General features: G+C 41.2%; 1 protein-coding gene across 11 annotated transcripts in view; it reads right to left on the bottom strand.

Annotated features, from left to right (window-relative positions):
- Nucleotides 1-25035, bottom strand: part of TTC7B (tetratricopeptide repeat domain 7B) — a 239125-nt gene that overhangs the window by 172405 nt on the left and 41685 nt on the right. For 7 of the 11 annotated variants that reach the window (XM_074327043.2, XM_074327049.2, XM_074327050.2 and 4 more), the window contains 3 exons: nucleotides 17467-17597; nucleotides 3364-3485; nucleotides 2692-2715 (listed from right to left, as the gene is read on the bottom strand). In XM_074327043.2, coding sequence (XP_074183144.2) covers nucleotides 2692-2715; nucleotides 3364-3485; nucleotides 17467-17597 — 277 coding nt within the window. The remainder of the gene's footprint in view (nucleotides 1-2691; nucleotides 2716-3363; nucleotides 3486-17466; nucleotides 17598-25035) is intronic. The other 4 variants (XM_074327048.2, XM_074327042.2, XM_074327045.2 and 1 more) reach the window with 1 other exon arrangement.

Below are 25035 nucleotides of genomic sequence, written 5' to 3' on the forward strand. Positions count from 1 at the left end.
AGGCGGTCTGAGCTCTATTTCACAGATAAAGAAATGGATACCCAGCAAGCAGAGGGCTGGTTCCAAATCCAGGTCCTCTGGCCCCAGGACCCCTCAAACGAATGTCCGCTGTGAGCGAGGCAATTTGAGAACCTTGGAGGCAGCAGTCCTGGTTCTCTGAGGCTAACCTCTCTGATGTCACCCTTGCAGTACCTGAGCAAGAGTTTTTTCATCCTTAACAGGTTTGCTGCTGCCACCCAGAGGGACAAGAGACACAGATGTGAAATAGATGTGGGTGCATTCCAAGTCACACCGTGCCCGGGGCACTTGGGGCTGGGACGGCAACCGAGTGCTCTCTCCCTCCAAGGAGGAAAGAGGGTGGAGGAAGGGAGCGTGGGGGAAGGGGGAAAAGAGAGCAACAAAGAGAGGAAAGGGAAGGAAAGGGAACTGAGGGTGAGAGGAAGGAAGCAGAGAGAGGAAAAGGAGGGGTAACAGAGGAAGGAAGAGGGGGAGTGGGAGGGGGCGAGGGGGGACAATGGGGAGGAGAGAAGAAACATGATTCGTGACATGCTATAGATGAGACATGAAGACAAGTGCGATGAGGAAACACCAACCAGCAGAGCCTGGGAACCATCCCCTGGCAACGTCTGTACTAGGGGTCAAGTGCTCCGTCACCGAGAGGCCGGGACAAGTGCTCCGTCACCGAGAGGCCGGGCGCTGGACAAGGCCACCGTGTGGGGGTGCAACCAAGCCCTTCCATACAGTGGCAGCATTCCCCCTGCGTGGTGCAGTGCTAAAAGGACTGAAGATCAAACCTGGAAGCCAGGTCACTGTGGGGAAAAGAGGATCAATTCTACTTGTTCCGCCAAGCTCACAGGCAACAGGGGACGTGAAGGAGATGCCGCCATGGGGATCAGTGCCCATGAAGGAAAAGTAAGGGAAACATAAAAGTATCATTGGGGCTTCAGGCGTTCGGAGGGGCCCAGGAACGGTCCTGGAGTTATGTTCTTTGTGAACGAGAGCCAAGTTCGCCAGTTTGGCACTTGCTCTTGGAAAAGATGGAGAATTATAAACAAATAGAAGTAACTATTATATCTCACTAAGTCCTCAGTGATGACACCACAGTTGAATATCTTAAGTATATTTCTAAAGAAAAAGATGTGCTTTATCAATTTCTATCTCTTATTGCAAAACCCTTCTATAATGCATTTCCTTATCCCCAAAAACCAGTCAAATCCTGTCCATTTTATCTTCCCAAATACGTATTTTTAAAAGTGCAGAAAAACAAAGAAAAGGAGTGAGACAACAAAGGAGCAAAGACAGCAGGAGCTGGAACTATGGAAAGCCACTGGCGCTGAGAGAAAGCAGCTGCCCCCACCTGCCCCCACTTGCTCCACAGAGACACAGGCTGTAGTTGTTCCCTGACAAATGACCCCCAGATGTGGCTCTTGAGCCCTGAGTAACCCTGACAGCACTTGACTTGTCCAAAACCTCCCACAGATTCCTCTCCTTTCTTCCATAATTTGTGGTCTCGAAAGTGGCCTTCACCTTTACCTACCCAAAGGTAATCTCTCCTTACTGCTGCAGGCTCCCAGCCTTCAGGACACTGCAGCAGGCAAGAACCCTCTTGAGTGGCTGGCCCAATGCCATCACTGGTCTTTAGAGCACAGAGAGAAGGGCGAGAGGACAAGAAAAGAGGAGCAAAGGCTTCCAAGTTAAGCAATCACTTAACTTTGATACGCCAGTGGGTATCTCCTTGCACTTGTTTTGTAAAAATGAGAAAGGAGCCAGCAAGCAATTCCCAGCGTGTAATCCATCATCTTGTGATAAATAATAAACCTCTCCTCGTCATTATTTTCTAGTTAGATTCCAGTGGGCAGTTTACGTTTCATGACAGGAGGTTGAGCCCAAAAGCCCTGATTCTCCCTCCTCGATGACTAGGCTTCAGATGAAAATGTGTTCTGCAGCCCACCCTGATCAATCTTACGCAAAGCCTTTTCAATAGCAGGTCTTGGTGTGGTTCCCCTCGAGAGCCCCCAGGACATTCATTCCTGTACTTGGACTTGCATATCAACCACAGACACTCACAGGTTAGAGGGAGAGAGAGCAACGGTTGGGGGTTCCTCTGTGATGACCACCATTTATTGTGAAAACGGAGAAGAAACAGATCACTAGAAAGATATCCCACTTCCCTCCCTTCTCCCTTTATTTAAAACAGTAAAGAAAACAGAACTCAAAACTCAGCAGAGGGAACATGCACCACCGCACAGACGATCTCCATCAGGGGCAGATGAGATCAAATTGGAGCACATCTTTGTGCCAAAGCCACCAAGCCGTTCCAAACCTTGGGGTGTTTACTGTGGCCTTTCGTGGGCCATGGCACTCTGAACCAGTGGCCTTCGGAGCAAAGCAGGCCTTGCTCTGTATAATAGGATTTGGGAAATAAGCATTCACTCCCAACAAACGGAAAATGGCCGCCTGTGGCTCTGGGCCACCAGGAGGAGGAAACCCAGTTCTGTGAGCTACAGCCCAAGGTTTGAAGCTCTCAACAATGAAGAGGGAACAACTCCACTGTTCATTTATCCGAAGGCTGGGACTCGCGTCCCCTCGGCTGCTCAAAGCACTGCTTGAGTCTTCCGAGAGGAAGGGAACGGGCCTCGAGGGGCCTCCCATGCACAGCCTAGGAGGAGCTACAAAGAACCGGGTACCTACTGTTGGTCTTCATGCACATCTATCCTGCAGCACAAGGTCAAAACAAGGGACAGCTGAAGAGATTTGGAACAGAATCGTCGCATTTCTCATAAGAGCAAAACAAACATCAAATGCATTTGAGAGCTACACAATGGTCAGGCTCTTAAACCTTTCTTAAAGCCTTTTCAAAGGCAGCTCAAGTAGGAAGTGCTCTTGTCTGGCATTAGATCCACACTCACTTTCATAAAAACCATATGGGACTTGGCACATCCAATTCTCTGAACTGATCGGCCATTCAAAGGGAGAGGATCCCATGTGCCAGGGTTTCCAGTTCATTAACTCTCCCCCGCATCATAGGGGGGAGGCGTGTGCAGCACCATTCCCATGGAGGAAGGGCAGGGGCAGCCTACAGCTTGGCTCCCATCGCATCCGCCCCACTCGTTTTGGTGCCCCATCCTTGTGACTCACTCACATAGGAGCCCCCCGACTCCATTCTCCCACCTTCAAATCTCATGGGAAAGTCAGAAAGCAAGGTGGAGACGAGACGAAAGAGCCTAAGTTCTTTTTAAAAAATTCCAATTACAGTGCATCTTTAAAATTGTTTATATTATGATAACTAAACTGAAGACAGCATTATAAGGCTCTCTATTTTCCTTCTTTAGGAACTTGATTTAAAAAATGAAGAAGGCTTACCCATTTTTGAAATAGAGGACATGGGCTCTCTGAAGTCCTGTTTCTAGGAAAAAACCTAGTTCTTGATCGTGGGGAGCAGGGCCAGGCTTAGGGCTTCTGTTTTGAATATTAGTAAGTATTACCTAGAAGGGGAGAAAATCGGAAAACTAATCAGATCCACATCCAACCTCAACTTCCTTTACACCCTATTGTTAAATGCACTGCACAATTTGAAAAATCCACTTCCTTATGCAAACATCAGTGCACAGGCCAGGGTCAGGAAAGCAGAGGGAACGGCCTCCATAGACAGGGAACCCAGGGGACCCAAGCAACCCAGGGGCACATGCGGCCCTCCTGGCACCAAGGGCTGAGGAGTGAAGGGTGTTGATGTGTGCATGGTGCCAGGAGAAGCATTAGAGCTGGAGGGGCTCTGCCGAATGCCAGGATGTTGACAGAGAGGCTCAGTGACACAGAAGCAGGTCCCAGCAACGGGCAAAAAAAATAGTCACCATCCACCAATGGCTGAGGTCACTGACTAGCCAACTGCAGCTTCAGCCCTTTCAGCTGGAGGAGCTCCAAAGAGGGCTGGGAACTCGGTGCCGTGATTGGCACCAGCCCTAAAACTAACCAGAGAGGGCAAACTCTCCAGGCTATAAAACTGAGGCCAGTGGACTGAGCAGCAGTCATCTATCTGTTCTCAAGGGGAGAGCTGAGAAAAACAACCTAAGCTCCCTCTTTCCCAAACTCGACCCCTTGTCGACAGATAACGAGGTTTCAAAGGTTTCAATTTTTAGCTCTGCAAGAAAGACTGCCAACTAATCGGGAGAAAGGCTTGCAAGTTGAGTGGGTTACAGTGAAGTAGAAGTATGGGTCTACTATTACAGAGGCTACTCGCTTTAAACTCACATCAAGTCACATAAAGCCTTTATCAACTAGAAGCTACTGTGGCCCATGAAAAAACCATATAAGTGCTCGCCAAAAAATACTGTCCACATTTGCTGAAAAGTCTGCAGCTCTTCAAAGACCCAGCTGTAAGCCAAACCCCAAATATTCTAGAGGTCTTGAAATTACTCTCCAAATGGAGTTGAAGCAATTGCTAGTTCTCTAACTTGTGAGCTTTGGGAAATAGAAAAGTAGAAAGCACACTTGTATTCAAACTGCATCCCAGCACCTTGTCAACACTGCCTGGCTCCTTCACGACTTAGCTCTGCAAGCGCTGAGGCGGGAGTTCCTCCTACCTGTGGGAACTGTCATTTTTTTGGCTCTAACACAGGCTCGTCCCCCACCCATCCTCCAAGTGCTGGAGACACAGAGTCGGGTCCTGGGCACGTGTCCGTTCTCTCATAAGTCTCTCTCAAGATGAGCTATCTCATCCATTCCTCTGAGCTTCAAAATTCCTCTATATGCCGCCAACTCCCAAATTTATAATCTCTAGTCCAGACTTTCCCTCTCTGAATTCCAGACTCTATATCTAGCTATTTCCATGGTGTCTCCACTTGAAGGTCCAACTTTGAAACTTTTAAAAATTATCCTTCATTTGCTTTTGAAAATAGTTTTTCATTTTTTTAAAAAATGTCATGATTATTTAAAGCAAAAAATTCAGTATAATACAAAATGAAAATTAAAAACCATCTCAAAATTCCACCACACAGAAGTAACCGGTTAATACTGATTGAACAATAATCCAGATCTCTCTATATACATATGTACCAAGAGGAAAGATAAAAATGATTTTACAAAAACTGAGATTGTGTTCTAGATGCTAGTTTTAATTTAAACCATTACGTTTAATTTTAATTAAACACGAGAAACTAAAGTGTGACCAAAGTAATCACTCAACTTCAGAAAAAATACGTTTTGGTTTTTTTTATTAATTGATTTATTTTTTTTTCCTGCTTTTTCTTTTATTAGCATTTATTTGATGCTGAATTAACTCCCAGGCATTAAGTTTTTGTTTCCTCACTTTCTTCATGGAGATCTTTTTCTGCTGTGTGACCTCTTCTTCTGGTTTAGGAGCCGTCAGCTCCTTTTCAGTGGGGGTCAGCTCAGTGTGGCAGGGAGAGCGCATGTATGGGTTCATCTGCCCGTGAGCTCTGTAAGTTCCACGTTGCATCTTGGGAGCTTCGTTCACTGGCTGTGCTCAGTGACCAGGGCATCTACATCTAAACCCTTAAGTGCAGGATTTCTCTCTGCATTTTTAAGCATGTGCAGCCAAAAATTCTGCACTCTTTTTGGGCCACTGACCCTGCGTCCAGCCCCACTGTTTGGCCTGGGCACACCTCCCAACTCCACCATTGTAATGACAGAATGGTACACATTGCTTCTGTAACGTGACATCCTTTAGATACATGGTGGCTTTCTGGATATGCATACACTTGATGGCCTGGGCAGTTTCATGAGTGTTCTTAAAGTGAACACAAAGATTTGAACCTCTCGGTTTACATGATTTTGTGGGGTTCTCTGGGTCAAGCGAATAGTGAACCATTTTCAGAGGTCACCTCAGGCAGCTCACAGGAAGAGCAATTAATTTATTTTTAAATTATAGTTGAAATACAATATAAGTTTCAGGTGTACAACATAGTGATTTGACATTTATACACCTTATGAAGTGATCACCACAGCAAGTCTAGTAATCATCTGTCAACATACAGAGTTATTACTTGAGAGAGAGACAGAGAGAGAGAGAGAGAGAGAGAGAGAGAGAGAGAGAGAGAGAAGTCATTCTTTCACCTACATATTTCAACTGTAGTGTCTACTGACCCCATGGTAAAGATGAAGAAATTAACATACTCATACCACCTTCTGCTTCTGCCTTCTCCTCAGCCTCCTATTTTTGTTACATTACTCTTCTAACATTGCCAAGGTTCCCAACAATTATGTCCTACTCCATAATTGTTTTGCCTCAGTCCTATATTAAAATGCATTCATTGTTTCTTGAATTCTTTATTTTGAATCAATTCTTGGTAGAATATTGCACAAAAAGGCTCAGGGACGCTGTAGGCCCTGAATTCTTGTACGTCTGAGAACGCCTGTCTCTTGTCTCTATTCCTCCAAACCTGACCGAAAGTGACATTCGTGGATTTCGTACTTTCTCGCCCTCAGAACATGTCAGATGCTTCTCCAGTCTTCTGACACTGAAAGCTGCTGTGGAGAACTCGGAAGCCAGCCTTATTCTTCTCCCTACAGATGATCTGCGAACAGCAATCCTTTTTGTCCCTGAAGTCTAGAAAATCTACTGGGAGTTATCTTGCCATTTATCATTCTCTGTCAGTTCTCCTGAGAACACAGCACAATTCTCAATCTACAAATTCAGATCTGTAGTATAAAGTAATGCACTGAAGTCAGGCTGCCATTCTGGGCTCAAAGCCCAGTCTCCCCCCCCCCCCCCCCCCACACACACACACTTTGGGCAGTCACAGCCTCTCTAGACCTCACTTTTCTCACTGGTAAAATGGCGGTGGCAAGAGAACATGGTCTTAGCATGGTCCTATGGACTAAAAGAGATAATGAGTGGATAGAACCCTTAGCACAAAGTAAATGCTCAATAGTTTTACTTTGTTGAAGAATTTCTCTTTGATAGTATAATTGTATTTTATTTATTTATTCCATTTCTTCCATTTATTTTTCAGGAATATTAATTGTATATACTGTCTTCATTACTGTAGCTTTGTAGTAAGTTGAGAGATCAGGAACTGAGTCCTTCAACTTGGTTCTTTTTTAAGGTTGTTTTGGCTCTTCTGGTCCCTTGCATTTCCATATTAATTTCTGAATCCACTTGTCAATTTCTGCAAAAATGGCAACTGAGATTTTGATAGGGATTGGGATGAATTTGTTGATCAATTTGGGGAGTATTTGTCAATATACTCCCAATACTTAACAAATTAAGTATTTTGATCCATGAACATAGCATGTCTTTCTTATTTAAGTTTTCTTTCATTTCTTTCAACACTAATTTGTAGTTTTTACGGCATAGATTTGTATTTCTTTTTCATGATTCCAATATATTTTAATCTTTTGATATAAGTGGAATTGTTTTTTTATTCCATTTTCAGATTGTTCACTGCTAGTGTATACAAATTAAAGTGTTTTTTGTATATTGACCTTGTATCCTATAATTTTATTGAAATCGTTTATTAGTTATAATAGTTTTGTGTGTGTGTGTGAATTCCTTAGGATTTCAAGATCATCTCATCTACAAACAGAGATACTTTTACTTCTCTCTTTTTAATCTAGATGTCTTTTACTTCTTTTTCTTGTTTAGTTGTGCCGTCCAGAACCTCTAATAAATAAAAATAAAATAGTAAGAGCAGATACCCTTGTCTTCTTAGTGATCTTAGGAGGAAAGCATCCACTCTTTCACCATCTTAGATGTTGTTAGATGTGGTTTTTCATTGGTGACATCAGGTTAACTTCTATTTCTAGTTTGTTAAGTGTTTTACCATGAAAGGGTGTTGGATTCTTGTCAATTGCTTTCCCTGCATCTACTGAGATTATCATTATCGTGTGGCTTTTGTCCTTTATTGTACTGATATGTTGTATTAAATTAGTTGATTTCTGTATGTTAAATCAACCTTGCATTCCTGAAATGAATCTAACTTGATCATTCTGTATCTAGCTGGATTCAGTTTACTGGTATTTGGTTGGAGGTATTTGCATCTGTATTCATAACAGATATTGGTCTCATAAAATGAATTATGGAGTATTTTCCTGCTATTTTCTGAAAGCTTTTATATTATTGCTAACATTTCTCCTTTAAATGTTTGGCTGAATTCTCCAATGAAGCCAACCTGACCTGTAGTTTCTTTGTGGAAAGGCTGTTAACTACAAATTCAATTTTTAAAATACATATAGGAATATTTGGGTTATCTATTCCTTCTTGAATGAGCTTTGGTAGTTTTTGCCTTTCAGGGAATTTGTCTGTTTTCTATAAGTGATCAAATTTATTGGCATAAAGTTGGTCATAATTTTCCCTTACAGTCTTTTAATGTCTATAATTATCTCCTCTTTTCTGGGTAGTGATAATTTGTGTCTTCTCTCATTTATTCTATTATTCAATCTTATTCAAAGTTTTTGAATTTTATTGATCTTTTCAAAGAATCCATTTCTGGTTTCACTGATTTTTCTCTACTTTGATCTGTTTTCTATTTCACTGATATCTGTTCTGATCTTTATTATTTCTTTCCTTCTGCTTGCTTTGGCTTTAATTTGTTCTTCTTTTTCTAGTTTCTTGAGTTGGAAACTTAGATCATTGATTTGAAAGTTTTCTTCCTAACATAAGCGTTTAATATTATAAATTATTCTATACATTTTGTTTATATTGCTTGAAGCTCTATTATTAGGTACACACACTTTTAGGATTACAATGTCTTGTTGATGAATTGACTCCTATTATGTACTATCTCCCTTTATCTCCTATAATATTCCTTGTTCTTAATTCTACTTTGATATAATACAGCCACTCTAGCTTTGTTTTGATTATTATTTGCATAGTGTATAACTTTACTTTTTGTCTACCTATATATTATCTAAATGGTTTTCTTGTAGATAGCGTAAGTTAGGTCTTGCTTTTTTGTTTAATCTGAAAATCTCTGCCTTTTAGTTGGGGTGTTTAGACCATTTATATTTAATGTAATTATTGATATGACTGGAACCATCTTGCTAGTTGTTTTGTATTGACTGATATGTTCTTTGTTCTTTTTTTTCTGTCTCATTCTTCTTTTGCTCTTTAGATTGATGATTCCATTTCATCTCCACTATTGAATGGTTAATTATCTTTTTCTTCTTATTTTTTTAGTGGTTGTCCCAGGGTTTATAATATAGCTCTTTAGCTTATCACGGTCTATCTTAAAATAATATTATACCAATTCATATGTACTATAAACTCCTTATAGTAATATACAATCACTTCCTCCCTTATCCTCTTTGCTACTATATTCACACATTTTATTTTTATGTTATAAATCCCAGGACCTCAGAGATGGGACTCATTCTCAAGAGTCCTTTTCTGGGCATTTCCCTGCTAACTCCTAGAATGCCTTCCTGGGACAAGAGCCACTTAACTTCCATCCCCCAGGAAAGCTTTGAGCATTATTATACACTTAGGAATCCAGGTTCAGCCCCAAACTGAGGTTTCTATTATCACCCCATCTTAATAAATAACATCATCCACCCAGCTGCCCAAATCAGACTGGATCCCTTGGAGCCTTGATCCCTTGACCCTCTTACATCTAATCTATTACCTCCTAACTGTTTCTCAAATACATTTGTATCTCTCCATTTCCACAAACGTTACTTCATCTAAGCTACCATCACTTCCGGTTAGATTTCTACAACAGCCTCCTAAATGGAGTCTCCACATCCTTTCTTGCTCCTTTACTTCCCTGCCACTCTCTATAAGCAGCCTGAATCATTTTTTATAACATAATCTGGATCATGTTATTACTCTTATGCTCTTTCTCATCTCTCAGGTATCAATTTGACTATCACCTTCTCCCAAGGGCCGTCCCTGACTACCTAACGTAAAGTGGGTCTGCGTCTATTTTGCCTTCTTACAGCATCCTATTCCATCCTTCACTGCATTTATCAATGTATTTTTTAACTTGATTACTGGCTGTCTACCTCCATGGCTGCAACTTCTACAAAGTCAGGGGCCTCATCTATTCCATTTACTAATATATCCAGTGTCTACTGCAATGTGTCAGGCAGGGGAAGCATTCAATATATAAGTGAATGAATGAATAAATTTACAAGGCCAATCAGAGATACAGAATAAAGGCAATAAGAAAGCAACCTACTATGCATTTGGTATGACGTAGATACACAGGTTATCTCGTTTATCCCCCAAAAAAACCTAGTAAGATATACACTATTATTCTCTCTTTATTGAAGGAGAAACTGAGACTTTGCTCCATTGAGTTGCCCAAATCACATGGTTTACAAGTGTTACAGCTGGTGCTGAAACTCAGGTCCACCTGACTCTGCAGTCCAGCTCCTCCCTCCTTTGTCTTATCAGTCTGTGTTTGCTTGTAGAACAAAGTCTAAAAGACAAGCGGTCAGGGCAGCCGGGATGAGGTTTGGTAATAAATGGGGAAAGTAGGAATCTAGATGCAAGGGAGAGAATAGCTTAGCTCAGGGTTTCTCTGAGCTCTAAGTGTCTTGGATTTAATCCCTTCCTCACAAAGAGCCTCTAACACAGGCCTGGGCAGGAGCATTGTTTGGCGGTGTTGAAGCCACCACTTGTTTTGTGGATAAACACTTCCTTGTGAGAGTACTGCCAACAAGTAGCCTTAACAAGTGCAGCCTGGTTGGCAAAAGCATACACCCAGTGACTGAGGAAGCATAATAGGAACGGGACGGGAGCAAAAGATTTTAGGTCAAAAGACCCAGGTTCTAGATCTGGTTCTGAAAATCCTCACTACTTGTGAACTTAGGATAACTCCTTTGATCTCTCAGGTCTTCATCGTCCTCATCTGTATAATGGGAATAACAACATACACCTCACATGAATTGCAAATGAGAAACTTAATGAGAATATGAACATTATAACTCTTAATGGAGATACATTAAAAAATTACCTTCAAGTAGGAACAAAATAAGGATATTTTCCTCCACCTTTATTTTTTAACATTGGTTTAGAAAGTCTGGAACTCGGGCATGAGAGAAATAAGATGAAAAATAATAGAAAGGAAGAAATAATAACAACAAAAATCATTCTTCTGCTATGTATCTATTTGTATTCTTAGAAAAATGAAAAGAATCAACTCTGTTTTTATAGAGGAAGTCAGTATTGTGGCTAATAATCCTATATTGCTATCCTTGTCAGCCTTCAAGATTCAGCTCAGGTGTCATCACTTCCAGGAGCCGACCTTGAACTTCCACACGGGCCCAATACCCCTCTTTGCAGTTCTCCCACCAAGCACTCCCCACACTGGTTATGGACCTGTGTCCTCATGAGGTCATAAGTTTCCTAAGGACATGTTCTGTGGCTTATTCATTGCAGTGACCTTGGTGTCAAGCACAGTGTGCAGAACGTAGAATGAACTCCATCAATGTTTGTGCAAGTGAATTAACAAATCAAAAGCATCGCTATAGGTGAAAATATAATGAAAAATATAATGAAAAAAATAACAATCCTATACACAGACAATACAAAACAGAAAAGATCTGGGAGTAAAATAAATCTACTGAAACCTTTATTATACCAAAAGTTTTATAAAATGGAAAGACATATCAGTCATAGATAGAAGACTAAGCATAATTCCCCAAATTAATGTATAGAGTTAATAAAAACTCAGCCAAATACCAATAGGATTTTTCTAGAACTCAACAAAATTATTCTAAAATTCATCCAGAAGTACAACAGAAAAGGACAAAGGATATTCTGAAATAAGTAAATGAATAAATAAGTAGTTATTAATCTTTTAGATGTTAAAACCATCATAATAAAAATATATTTATTAAGCAGTGTCATATTGGTGCAATATAAGATTAGCAGAACAAAATAGTAAAGCCAGAAATTACTGTTGTATCTAACATTTTATTGAATGTCTTAAAATATATGACAGAAAACATGAAAGAGATATGAGATCATCTTAAAGAGGCACTAAAATTTGAGAAAAACATTAGAGTCATATCTAATATCATACACCAAAATAAATCCCCAGAAGTTTTGAAATTAAAAGTTATTTTTAAAAATATGGAAAATGGTTGAAAACTCTAAATCCTAGAGGGAGTTTATCCCAATAGTTCAGCTTTAAAATAATGAAATAAATGTAAGAAAAAGATAATCAAATTATTTTTATAAATACTACATATACAGATTTAAAATTCAACTATGTACAACTTAAAAATGGAAAATTACTGATCGGGACAACATTCAGAGCAAATATGATAAAGGGTTAACATATTTATGATATAAAGACTTCATTCAAATTGTAAGAAAAGTCCTTCCTATATGCAAAAATTGAACGGAAAGTATAAACAGACAAAAAGGAAATATAACAAAGTTAAATATAAAGTTACCATCTGACCCAGCAATCCCACTCCTAGATATACCCAAGAAAAAGGAAAACATTTGTCCAGACAAAATATTGTATGCAAATATTTATAGCAGCATTATTATGACAGCCAAAAAGTGGAAACAACCCAAATGATAAATGACTAATAGATAAACACATTGTAGTATTTCCGTACAATGGAATATTATTTGGCAATAAAAGAAAGAAAATGAAGTACCGATCATGCTACAATATACAAGGTGTGATAAAAAAATATGGTGAATGTTTAAATAAAAAAATGTATTACTCTAAAAGACACATTGCCATTAATCCCCCTCAAAATACTACCCCCCTTGCTTTGAACACACTTGTCCCATCATTCTTGCCACTTTCTGAAGCAGTTCCGGAAGTCCTCTTCCATGAGTGTCTTTAGTTGTGCTGTGGTGGCTGCCTCAATGTCCTGAATCATTTTTACTCTGGGGAAGAGCCAGAAGTCGTACGATGCCAGATCTGGTGAATAAGGTGGATGAGGACACATGTAATGTTTTTATTTGAAAGAAACAGCCGTATAACAGAAGCGATGTGTGACATGGAGCGTTGTCATGATGGAGGATGAAGTAAGGACAGTCATGAAAGGGGACTTCCAGAACTGCTTCAGAAAGTGGCAAGAACGATGGGATAAGTGTGTTGGAAGTGAGGGGGGCATTTTGCGAGGGATTAATGGCAATATCTTTTACTGTAATAAATATTTTTATTTTAAACATTTACTGTACTTTTCGATCGCAGTTCATATAAGAATCCTGAGAACATCCTGCCAAGCCAAAGAAGCCTAAGAAGCCAAAGAAGCCTAAAAGACCACATACTGTATGGTTCTATTTATATGAAATGTCTATTAAGTTGGTGCAAAAGTAACTGTGGTTTTTGCAATTATTTTTAACCTTTTAAACCGCAATTACTTTTGCACCAACATAGCAGAATATACAAATATATAGAGACTGAGAGGTTGGAGGTAAATGTAGAGTGACCGCTAATGGGTACAAGGTTTCTTTTGGGGGTGATGAAAATGTTCTGGAATTAAATATTGATGGTTGCACAACTCTCTGAATGTGTTAAAGAAACATTGAATTGTATACACTTTAAATGGATAAATTGTATGGTATCTGAATTATATCTCAATAATGCTGCAATTAAGAAAAGAAAAGAAATATAACCAGTAAGCAAATAGACGGAAACAATTTCAACCTGAATGACAGTCAAAGAAGTGCAAACTAAGACTGTAGGGTACCACTTTCACCCAGCAGTTTGGCAAAATAACGTTGATACAACAGCAACCCTGCCAAGACTGCAAAGAAACCCTAACCCTCCTGTACTGCCAAAGGTAGTATGACCTGTTGAAAGCAGTTGGACACAATATGCAGTAATGAGAATAGTAAAAAGTGTCCCCACTTCTGGGAACTTGCCCTTAGGAAACAATGCAAGCCAAGGAAAAAGCTGCTTGAAGGAAGATGGCATTGTAGCAGTATTTACAACAGGTTAGACCCAACCATAAGTTAAATATAATCATAGAGGCCATTCACCTGAAATATTATATAGCCTTGAAAACACTTTCAGGTTCTGACATAATGTTGAGTGAAAAAAAGACAGATATAAAAACCCTTTAACGCTATAAAACTATGAGGGCAAAGACTGACTGAGAATATACAAAGACTGAAATAAGCTACTGTTCTTTTTCTGGTTTCCGGACTCTTTGAGCTCAGTTCTAAGTGTGTTGTAGCCTCCTTCCCCAGTCAGTCAGATGGCAGGCTCAATGCAAGAGCACACTGCCTGGCCAGTTTCCTGACATTTCTCTAAGGACGTGTTCATTCAGATATACTACCTCAAGCTCGGAACTGTAACCTGCTGCTTTGGCTTGAGTGAAAAAGTAAGGAATAGAAAGGGGAAGGAAAAAAGAATCTGTCCTTTCCTTATGGTCTCACATTTTGAAGCCAAAAGCAAGGCCACGTGAACCTCGTCATACCCTGCCTTTCTCATCAGCAGCGCTGAGTGCTTTTCCTGGGACATCTGATTTGAATTCAAGACACACAGTAACCTTAATCTAATCCAGTTCTGAAGCCAACACCTCAGCTATGTCACTGCAAGTTCTTCCTCTGAGGAGGACGTAAAACACTCAAGGCGTGGCCGGGCTGACCAGTGAACAAGTCCCGATAAACAGAGGAAACCCGGGCTGAGCCCTGCAGTATTTAAGGTCCAGTTGTTTCTTCTCAAAACTTGATCACTGAAAGAGCCCATAAAAAGTCTATGGATGTCCCATAATCTAGCATTAACTTCTTTTCTAAAATAGGGTGTAAAGGAATGAACTGTCAGCAGAAGGTAAAGTTCCACTCTGGCACGGCTTCTGCTGAAGAAAGCCAGAACCGGCTGGTTGGCTGATGCCTGCAAAGGGCAGAATGGGAGGATTTCACTCGCCAAAAGCGGGGCTCGCACTCTGATACCCAAGGATGAAGTCATCTTTATTCCTATCACTGCGCCACTAGAATCTCCTTGTGGGGCAGATAACACTGTTTACTGTTGGCAGAATGCCGCCATCTGAAGATAAACGAATCAAGGCCATCCTATGTCCTCACTAATTCTATCTGCTCTAATTTGATTGGGCTTGATTAAATTATTTTATAGGCACAATTTTAGAGGGATCTTTTATGCCTCAGTCAGAGAACAAATTATTAGTTGATGTCTCTGTAACCCTAATATAACAAGGACAACTAAACAAACATTTAACGCGCACTGCTTTTGTGTCTTCGAATTTTCTTTGGCCCTGCCTTCATGTACTGGCTAGGGGACCCTGGCAGCTCACTGGTTCTGTGGCCTTAGACAAGTCAGGTAGTTGGATTAGCCTCACCACGAGAACAGAAAGCTGAAATACACAGAAAAAAATGATTGAACCACAGTAAGTCAGGTGAACAGAAGTCTGGAAGTCAGATATAACAGGGACTCCAAGCAAAATGTTGTCCCATTATCTTTCACGCAATACAAAGAAAACAAAATTGTCCTGAAAAAATTACTCCATTAACATTGCCCTAAAAATTCTTTCACATTTTAAATAAAATATTGTTTATAATACTCCAGTTTTTATCAAAATAGCTGAAATCTTCTATGGTTAGGAAAGATCCCACTGCCAGGTGACACAGGAACAGATAATGACAACAAAACTAATACTTAACCTTGTGCTAACCATGAGTGAAACTGTTTAACCCTCCCAACAACCTTACAACAATTATTATTGCTGTTTTACTGAGGAGGATCCTGACGCAGCACAGAGAGGTTGCGTAACTTGCTCCAAGTTTTACAGCTAAGAGGTGGCAAGGCCAGGATCCCAAAACATCAGCAGTCACTTTGCAGCTGTGCTCTGCTGCCTCTCACAGCTTAAGTTAGCTCGAGGGAAAGCCAAGGTCAGCTCCCTCTCTGAAGAGTCACTGCCCTTCAGGAAGCAAAGAACTGTAACATCACGGAACAGAACCCACTCTTAGGGAAACTCAGAGAACGGGGCTGCCTCAGAAACACAATTCAGTGGTCCCAGATGATGAAAAAACACTGGCCAAAATACTCTGAACTGTCCTCAGAAGTTCTCCCCCAATTTTATTTCTGCTAGTGAATGAAGTTAAGAGCCAACACTAATAAGTAAAATGCCAAAAGGTCCTGGCAAACAGAAGTTTCTTCATACAGAATGGCTGGGAAATGAGGGGAAAACACTGAATAACTGACTGCCTCTGCCCGGCAGAACAAACATAGGAACAGAACACGTGGGATTTTCCACTTAACAGGGCTGCCTACCCAGAAAACTAAAGCACTATTTACCTAAGCTCGCCCCAGTCTTGTACTTCTTTCAGCTTCTAGTTCCCTAAAATTTCTGTTTTCAATTTAGCATAATTCTTAAAAGTCATTTAAGTTCAAATTTTTTTATTTTTTTTTTAAATAGGCCAAACAGGTATCTGCTGCACAGCACCCATTATCTTGCTTCATAAAAACCCTTGAACTTCCACCAAGCCCAGTGGTCATGTAAAGAAGGCTATTTTCCCAGACTTCACATACATCAACATATGGCCTGTACATTTATAAAATAACAAAAGAACAAGACTTTGGTAGTCCGTCTGTTTTAATCTTTATGGAAAAAGAGAACCCATAAAACTGATGGGACACGAGACTATGATTATTTTCCAAGTCTCCCAGGATTTCGAATCATTTCAAACGATCTGACAGGATACATCTCTGGGTCTGAAGGGGGAAATATTCAATGTGAAGCCTCGGCTAGAACTCCAGAAAACCCTACTTGAGGCAGAGATGGCTAGAAGCTATTGGTACCGTAAAAATAACTGACATTTGCCAAGAACCCTGGGCTAAGTACCTTTATTTACATGCTCTTTTATAATCCCCACAAGAACTCCATGAAGTAGGAACTATTATTATGCTCCTGTTACAGATGGAAAATTGAGGCTGAGAAATGAAGGAACTTCATAAAGAGCAGAGCCGAAAGACAGCAATCCTAAACAGACCGGTTACGCACTCCGCGCTGGCCCCCTCTGGCCTCCGCCATCCTCTGCCTGAGGGTGTGAGCTCGGCGTCTCTGGCTCACTCATTCTCTGCTCAGGTGGCCCTCTTGTCCGCTGCTGGTCTCCACTTTCCCAAACTACAGGCAGGGCTCTGACTGATGGTAGAAACCATCCCAAAGGGTCTCAGGGAATACACAACCTGCTAGTCACTGAGAGAAAGGCACCCAAACGCAGATGTACACTATCCTGGCAGATGGTCCACGCAAGTACAAACAAAGGTCGACACGTTTTGTGTAGGAGAATGGGAATAATTAGCCACTTCAGGGCGCTGACGGTGTAAAGAGATGCATGCTGTCATTTCGGATCAGAGGATGTTAAAATGTTTCCCAAACACTGACCTATCTATTTTCACAAGGGGCCTGAATCACCACCATATTCTCCTTAGCACTAAAGAGTATAAGTAAAGCTTTGTACCCAGAGGCAGACAGGCTGAAGGTTTTCCGGAGGGTGACCAGAGTTCTCTACGACCTGATATGAAATTTTAAAACATTTTCAAGTGGAAGGAACTCATGGTCCTCACTTACCCTTTCTATCTCTTGGAGGTACAGGAGTGCAATGTCTCCTGCTTTCTCATAACATGTGATGACATCCTGCTCCCGGTCCACGTGGAGATTACTGGTAGAAGAGGAAATAGGCAACTTCTCTAAACAAAGTCCTAAAAGGAATCAAACACAAAAGCTGGGTGAGTTGCTTTTCATGGGTTTCAATTTTTAAAATGTTGCTGTAGAGTGCCAGAAAATGGTCCCAGGATATCCCAGTGAGAGAAGCAGATTGTCCTCTGCCCTCTCTCTTTAAGGATGAAATGGAACATCAAAACGGAGCACCGAAAGAGTATCCGTAAGTTACAGATGAAAGAGGCCCCTACACATCCTCGTACCCAAAGCACCGTTTGATTTTGATATCCAAGCTGAGAATTTGATCAGGTACTTCACCGTGACCCCAGTCAGACCTAACAGAGCTTCTCAAAAAATTAGGCCCCAACGTCCTTAAAGAATTTTTTAAAGGTAAGTAGAGCTAGGCTCACAGCACAATACTACCTAAAGAACATCTATCCCAAAATGTACATTTAACCAATTGAACATAAAAAAACAACAACGTTTAAATGCTCCCAGGAGGCTCAGTTACTAGGAAAATCTTCCAACTCTCAGCCTTCGTTTGGAGTAACATTTACACCACAGGCCACCTCTCAGTTCTAAGCTAAAAAAACACCCAGAGCTTTGCATTACGGGCATTTCTTTGGAGGTGGAGGAGAGACTCTTTGCCAAGAGAGATTTCAGGGCTGGGACGTATGAAAGCATGAAAGGCAGAGATGAGCAGCTGTATCCTGAAACCAGCACCAAACTGTGCCCCTGCCCCTGGCAACCAGACTGTGGGGAGGGTCCCCAGGTCCTCTTTACACAGTAGGGCTGCTGCGGTGTCAAGTGCCCTGGGATACCTGTATATACACACCCCACACATTCCACTCCACATAGAAGTGTGAGGTTTACTATGAACAGAAACAGCGTCTGCAGTTGGAAGGGGCCAGAGAAATTCCCTGGAAAACCCATTCATTCTACAGATGAAGCAGCTGAGGTCTGCCACAATAAAGCAAGTGACTTGCCCCAAACTGAATAGTCAGTTAACAGCATAACAGAAATCAGAAGCCAGGTTTTTGGCCTCTCTGATTTTCAGAGTGGACACCACTACAGAGAGGGAATCAGACACACTCAACATGAGAAAATGACCCAGCACCTCATGTGCATGGTTTGGAGAATGGCCTCATCTGAGTTGCTCTTACACAGCAACCGTCATCACTCCAGGCTGCAGAAAGCCACGCGAGATGGCAGTGCTGCGCAGGAAGGAGGAAGAGTCACTTCTGTTCACAAGGAGCCATCGGCTGAGGACAGTGCAGCTGGGAGCTCAGAGGTTCCCACCTTGTCACAGAAGTTGAAGCTCAGCCAAAGACTTGACATTTTTAACAGCTCCATTGACGTAAAATTGGCATAGAACAAACCACATTTGTTCAGTGTTTCACCATGATGTGGTTCTGTTGCCGTTGTTTTCATTTTGGTATTTTTATTTTTTTCTATCAAGTGAAGTCCATACTTTACGTTAGGGCTCACTCTTCATGTTGTGCAGTTCTACGGGTGTTGACATGTGTTCTGGTCACGTCAAGTACCCACCATTACTGCACCCCGAACAACAGATTCACTGCCTTAAAAATGGCCCTGCTTCACCTAGTCATCCCTACATCCCTCCTCCCAAATCCCTGAACTACTTATCTTTTTACTGTTGCTACACTTTTGCCTTATCCAGAACGTCATCTACTTGCAATTATACAGTATATTAACTTTCCAAACTGGCTTCTTGCACTTAGCAATGCCCACTTAAGGTCCCTCCATGTCTTTTTGTGGCCTGATAGCTCATTTCCTTTGCTTGTTAGAGAATATTCCATTTACCCCATTGATCTAGTCAAAGGAATCTCCACTGCTTCCAAGTTTTGGCATTTATGATTAAAGCTGCTATAAAATTTCCTGTGCAGGTCTTTGGGTGAACATAGTTTTCAACTCAACTGGGTAAATAACAAGATGCACATTTGCTGGAATTGTATGATAAGAATATGTTTGTGTAAGAAACAGCTAAGTGAATATTTTTTATTTACAAATAGATTGTGTTGTTGCAAGGTTTCTATGCCCTCGAGGACCATCTGTCTCTTTGTTCTATCATTTATTGAAACAGAGGCATTGAAGTCTCAAGCATAACTGTCAGTGGTTGCTTTCAGGGTTTCACTATTTTAAATGATATTACACCACTTCGCATATAGTATAACTTCTTCACAAGTGCATATTTCCCTTTCTTTCTAGTCTTTATTCTCTTATTATATACATTTGATTTTTACATAAGTTATAAATCCCACCCTACATGATTATTTTTGTTGAAATAGTCAAATACCTTTTTAGGACATTTAAATAATAAGGAAAAACTCATGTAGTCCCCAATATAATTCTGGTTTCCAGGGCTCTTCTTTCCTCTGTGAAGGTTCATATTTCCTTCTGGTATCATTTTCTTTCTACCCAAAGGATTCCTTTAATATTTCCTACAGTGCAGTTCAGCTCATGATGCTTTCAGCCATTGTATGTCTGAAGAAAGCTTTATTTGGCCTTCATTTTTGAGAGATATTTTCATTGAGTGTGGAACTCAGGGGTGGCAGTTTACTTCCTCTGTCCCCCTGACCCCCACCAACTCTAAAGGTGTCACTCTATTCTCACTTGCGTGGTTTTGGACAATAAATCTGCTGTCACCCTTATGTTTGTTCGTCCGTGCGTACTCTGTCTTTTTTTCTGGCTGCTTTTAAGACTTTTCTTTTATCACTGGTTGTGAGCAATTTGGATTATGAAGTGTTTTGGCTTAGTTTTCTCCATGTTTCTTGTGCTTCACTGAGCTTTCTGAATTTAAGGATTTATAGTTTTCATAAAATTTGAAAAATGCTCAGTCATTATTTCTTCAAAAATTTTTGTTACTCTCCTCTTTCCTTAGGGGACTTCAATTACACACATATTAGGCCACCTGAAGTTATACTTCATGCTCTTTCCACTTAAAAAAAAATTTCTGTTTAATTTTGGATAGTTTCTATTGCTATGTCTTCAAGTTCACTAATCTTTTCTTCAATGTCTAATCTGTCTTTAATCACATCCAGAGTAGTTTTCAACTCAGACATTGTTGTTTTTATCTCTGGAAATTTGATTTGGGTCTACTTTTAACTTCTATGTCTCTACTAAACTTTTCTTTTTTTCCCCTTCTTCTGCCTCTCCCCACCCCCTCCAGTTCAAGCTGTTGTTTCTCAGTCTAGTTGTGTAGGACACAGCTCCCTGGCCCATGCTGGTATTTTGAGCCTTGTGCTCCTTCCGGCTGAGGCAGTCGGTCAGCCTCTCACAGCAACTCACGGCAACTCTCGCCGGCTGTCCACAATGGCTGCTGGCCACTCATGCTGGCTGCCAGCCGCTCATGGCGGCACGCAGTAGTCCGTGGCAGCACTCAGCAGCCCATAGCAGCTCATGCCAACCTCCGGCTGCTCACGGCAGCCCAGCTCCAGGGAGAGCTGTTGTTCACAATCTTAGCTGTAGAGGCGCAGCTCACTGGCCCATGTGGGAATCGAACCAGCGACCTCGGTATTAGGAGCACAGTGCTCCAACCACCTGAACCACTGGGCCGGCCCTCTACTAAACTTTTGGAACATAAGTAATACACTTACAATAATGGTTTTGATGTTCCTCTAGTCCTAGGTGCTAAATATTCAGCCGAAATTGTTTATGCAGTTGCAAAAAAAAAAAAGAAAAATCATTAAGCAGCGTCTCCACTGTGAACTCTGTTACAACCTCTTGAAATTTTCTTTGAAGGTGAATACTAGATACACTGAACAAATTCACCATTTATAGAATAGCTCCAGAACCACTCAAAAGCAAGCACTTGATTGGAGCTTCCGAAATGTGAGACTCAATTGTGCAAAATTAAAACCATCAGCGAACAACAAAAAAGAGACAAATTGTTTCATAATCTGCCTTCTGCTGTGTGAGAAGCAACCAAACAATGTGCAAGTTGATAATAGGGATTTAATATAAAGAAAATAAATTATCCACTGTGTCAAGGAGCTAGAAAAAAATGGGTCTACCCTTTGGCACTTGGTACCACTGCAGGCTGGACTCTGACCACTAATCTTCGTGAAGGTGACCAAGGCCTTCAGGGATGTGCCAAGCCCACTGAACTGAAGAAAAGCCAAATCCAGCTCAATACAGTTTGGCTATCATCTGTATTTTGAGTTCTAAAATACTGAAACCCAGTCACCGAGGGTTACAATCCATCGCCACGCATGCTTGGTAAGAATATTCAAACCAGCTATACAACTTGGTCCTCCACAGTGAGAAGAAACAAGTGTTTTCTATGGGTTTGTGTTCTAATTAGGCAGGTACATGAACATCTAAGGGCTGGGCTGGCAAATGAGATCCCAGCAGGGAGTCCATTCTTGTGTAGGAAGGCTTTTTATGGTAAATATTGTTCCTTCCCTTCTCCCAAATGCTCTGACATTCATTCCATGCACCATTGGGCACATCTCAGAGCAATAGCAGAATTTGGATTGACCACAGTGCATGGCTGTGCAGCTCGGTTCCAGAATATCTGATTCTCTGTCAAAAGCTGCTTGCAGAACCTCTGGACTAGACTATAAAATTTCAAGTGTCTGGGATCAGATCAACACTGTCTGAGAAGCAGAGTCCTGAGGTCATGGTCCAAATTGGCCCTCTTTAAAATGTCAGATGATGCCTTATCAGTTTGGAAAGCTTTTATCAATAATGTTTTCACTTTCTTTTTTCCCAGAGAAATGAATGACCAAAAAAAGCGGAAAGCAGACTGGATAAATAGCTGGTGCGACAGGAATACCTAATGAACATCTCAGTAAGATCTGTAGGTACAAAAATCAAAACTGTGTACAAAAAGAGTAGCAATTCAGTGCTTCCCGACCAATCAGCGAGGCCAAATTCAAAACATGGGTGAAAAATGTGGCTGAACACGTGCGGTGATTGAAAGAACGCTGGGGAGCCAAGGGACCCAAAATTTATCTCCCAGCCACAGGAGAAAATTCCCACAGACAGACTCACTTCTGAAAGGCCCTTTCTATGATGGGTAACACACTTTAAATTAAGGATGAGAAAATCATTTAGATTATACTTGACTGCTTTTGAAGCTCTTCTGAGTGCACTAACCTATTTGGTCTTCTTTAATAGGTACTATCCTCCTTCCAATGGTGTGGAAAGGGTCAGGAAAGTTAAGTGACCTGCCTAAGGTCTGTGCAGGGGCAAGAACTGGAAAGTATAAGGAAGCCAGGAGCTGGGACAAATGTATCCTGCCCTGGGTGATACCTGCGAGGAAACAATCCTGCTGAGTTGGAGGCAGGGTAGAGTGTCAAAGCAAAGGGACTCTACAGGCACCAGCAGGCCAGCGGGACCTCACAGCTGGGAGGGGCACTGGCACCCTGGACTCTTTCAAAGCTCAAGGCTCAGCCTCTGGATTGCTCTATGAAAGTGTGACTTACAGAACATAATACAGCAAACTGAACCCCACCCTTTGTTTCCTTCCACATCAAGGTCTCATCATCTCTGAAAGGAAGCTCCATATTATTTCCCCAAGGGCCATCCAGCCATGGAGGTTTGGCTGAGGAAGTGGAGAGCTACACATCTCAGTGCCAAAAAATGCAGTGATCACTGAGGGGTTAATACCCCAAATTCTTTCAGGGTCCCTCAGCTAGGAGACTGCTCTGGGTATGTGTAAGACAGAACAGTTTCAGTAATGAGAAAGGTTCATTTATGAAGGTGCAATCCAGCACCTTGCCTGGGGTTGACACACACCATCTATAATCCCCACAGCCACCCTGCTAGGAAAGTGCTAACAGTGTTTTATAGCTAAGATTGAACTTAGGGTTCCACAGCTAGTAAATGATAAAGCCAAGTTTGCAGTCCTGGTCTATCCGACTACAAAAGGCTGCTCACAATATCCGGTGTCTCACTGAGTCTCTGAAAACAAATTCAGTGTCTGGTAACAGCAGTGAAAATAAAAATGAGCTTCAAATCGGAAAGGCACAGAAATCAAAGTCCAGGGCCCTAGGGCATGATTTTTCCTTCCACCAAGAACTGCATCACCCCAGGCAATTCCCTGGATCCCAGCGCCTCCCACTCCTTATCTGTCCTGAAGGACTGAACTACTGAGATACGTACCATGTTTCCCCGAAAATAAGACCTAGCCAGACCATCAGCTCTAATGCGTCTTTTGGAGCAAAAATTAATATAAGATCCGGTCTTATATATAATATATTAAAATAAGACCGGATCTTATATAATATAATACCTGGTACAATATAATATAATACAATATAATGTAATATTATATATAAGACTGGGTCTTATATAATGTAATATAATATAATAGCCAATATAATATAATATAATATAATATAATATAATATAATATAAAGACCGGGTCTTATATTAATTTTTGTTCCAAAAGACGCATTAGAGCTGATGGTCCAGCTAGGTCTTATTTTCGGGGAAACATGGTACATCTTGAGCTGTATAATTTTATAAGACTAACATCAAAACAAATATTTGGATTTTTAATGTGTTTTAAAAACACATTAAAATGAACAGAGAATTAATTTCATATGAAGTTACACAGCACAATGAAAGGCTCTAAAATATAATTATGTGAACCGTGTACTACAACATCAGGCACTGTTTCCTCCGTTTTTTTAACCACATCTCTGGGAACCAAGCCCAGGACAGGTACACCCTGAAGCTTTGCTGTACCATGACCCACAGGATCGTTTATAATTGGAAGTACCAGAAAAACTTTATTATAATACCATGTCTCTAAGAACCCAGTTCTATGGTATGGACTTCAAAGACAGTAAGACAATTTCCAAGGGTCTCAATTTCTAAGGTTGAAAAGAAACTCAGGAAAAGAGATTTGAGATCTTTAAAGCAAAGTCCAGGCAAAGGCAGCCCCAGGTTGCTGGTCCTGAATTCTCACCTCTAGAATGGCTGCGCTCCCAGTGTCAGATATACTCAACTCAGTGGGAGGACAAGCCCCTCAGCAAGCGTAAAGAGGAGACAGCCGATGGAAACCACCAAATGCTGGGGGCAGGGGAGGGAGGCTGGCCTAGCGCTCCTGTGAAGTCCCTACCAGTGCTGAGGGTCTATGATCCCTGGTGATCTCTGGGCTGGAAGCCAAGTTTGGCCCCTTCTGAGTGCTTTTAGAAATGGCCGTCTTCCTTCCAGAGTCACCACATTCTTCTCAGGAGGTGTGCGCGTACACACACACTCGTAACAGAAGAGGATGCCAGGCCCTGAATTAGACACTCACTTGCTAGAGCAGATGATCTTCCAATGTCCCTTCCATAATTCTGTGAGCACGTGAGATGCTAATTCAGCCTGAAAGGCTCACTAAATGAGTTTGCAATTTGAATTTATGCTCTTTAAGTCTCTACTTAGTAACCACACAATAGTAATAACATGTAGTGAGGTTTAGCTACATGCCAGACACTGTTCTCAGTTTGATATGATTTTTCT

Source organism: Rhinolophus sinicus, chromosome 3 (genome assembly GCF_057876585.1).
Source record: "Rhinolophus sinicus isolate RSI-liver-muscle chromosome 3, RSI-T2T, whole genome shotgun sequence".
Taxonomy (NCBI): domain Eukaryota; kingdom Metazoa; phylum Chordata; class Mammalia; order Chiroptera; family Rhinolophidae; genus Rhinolophus; species Rhinolophus sinicus.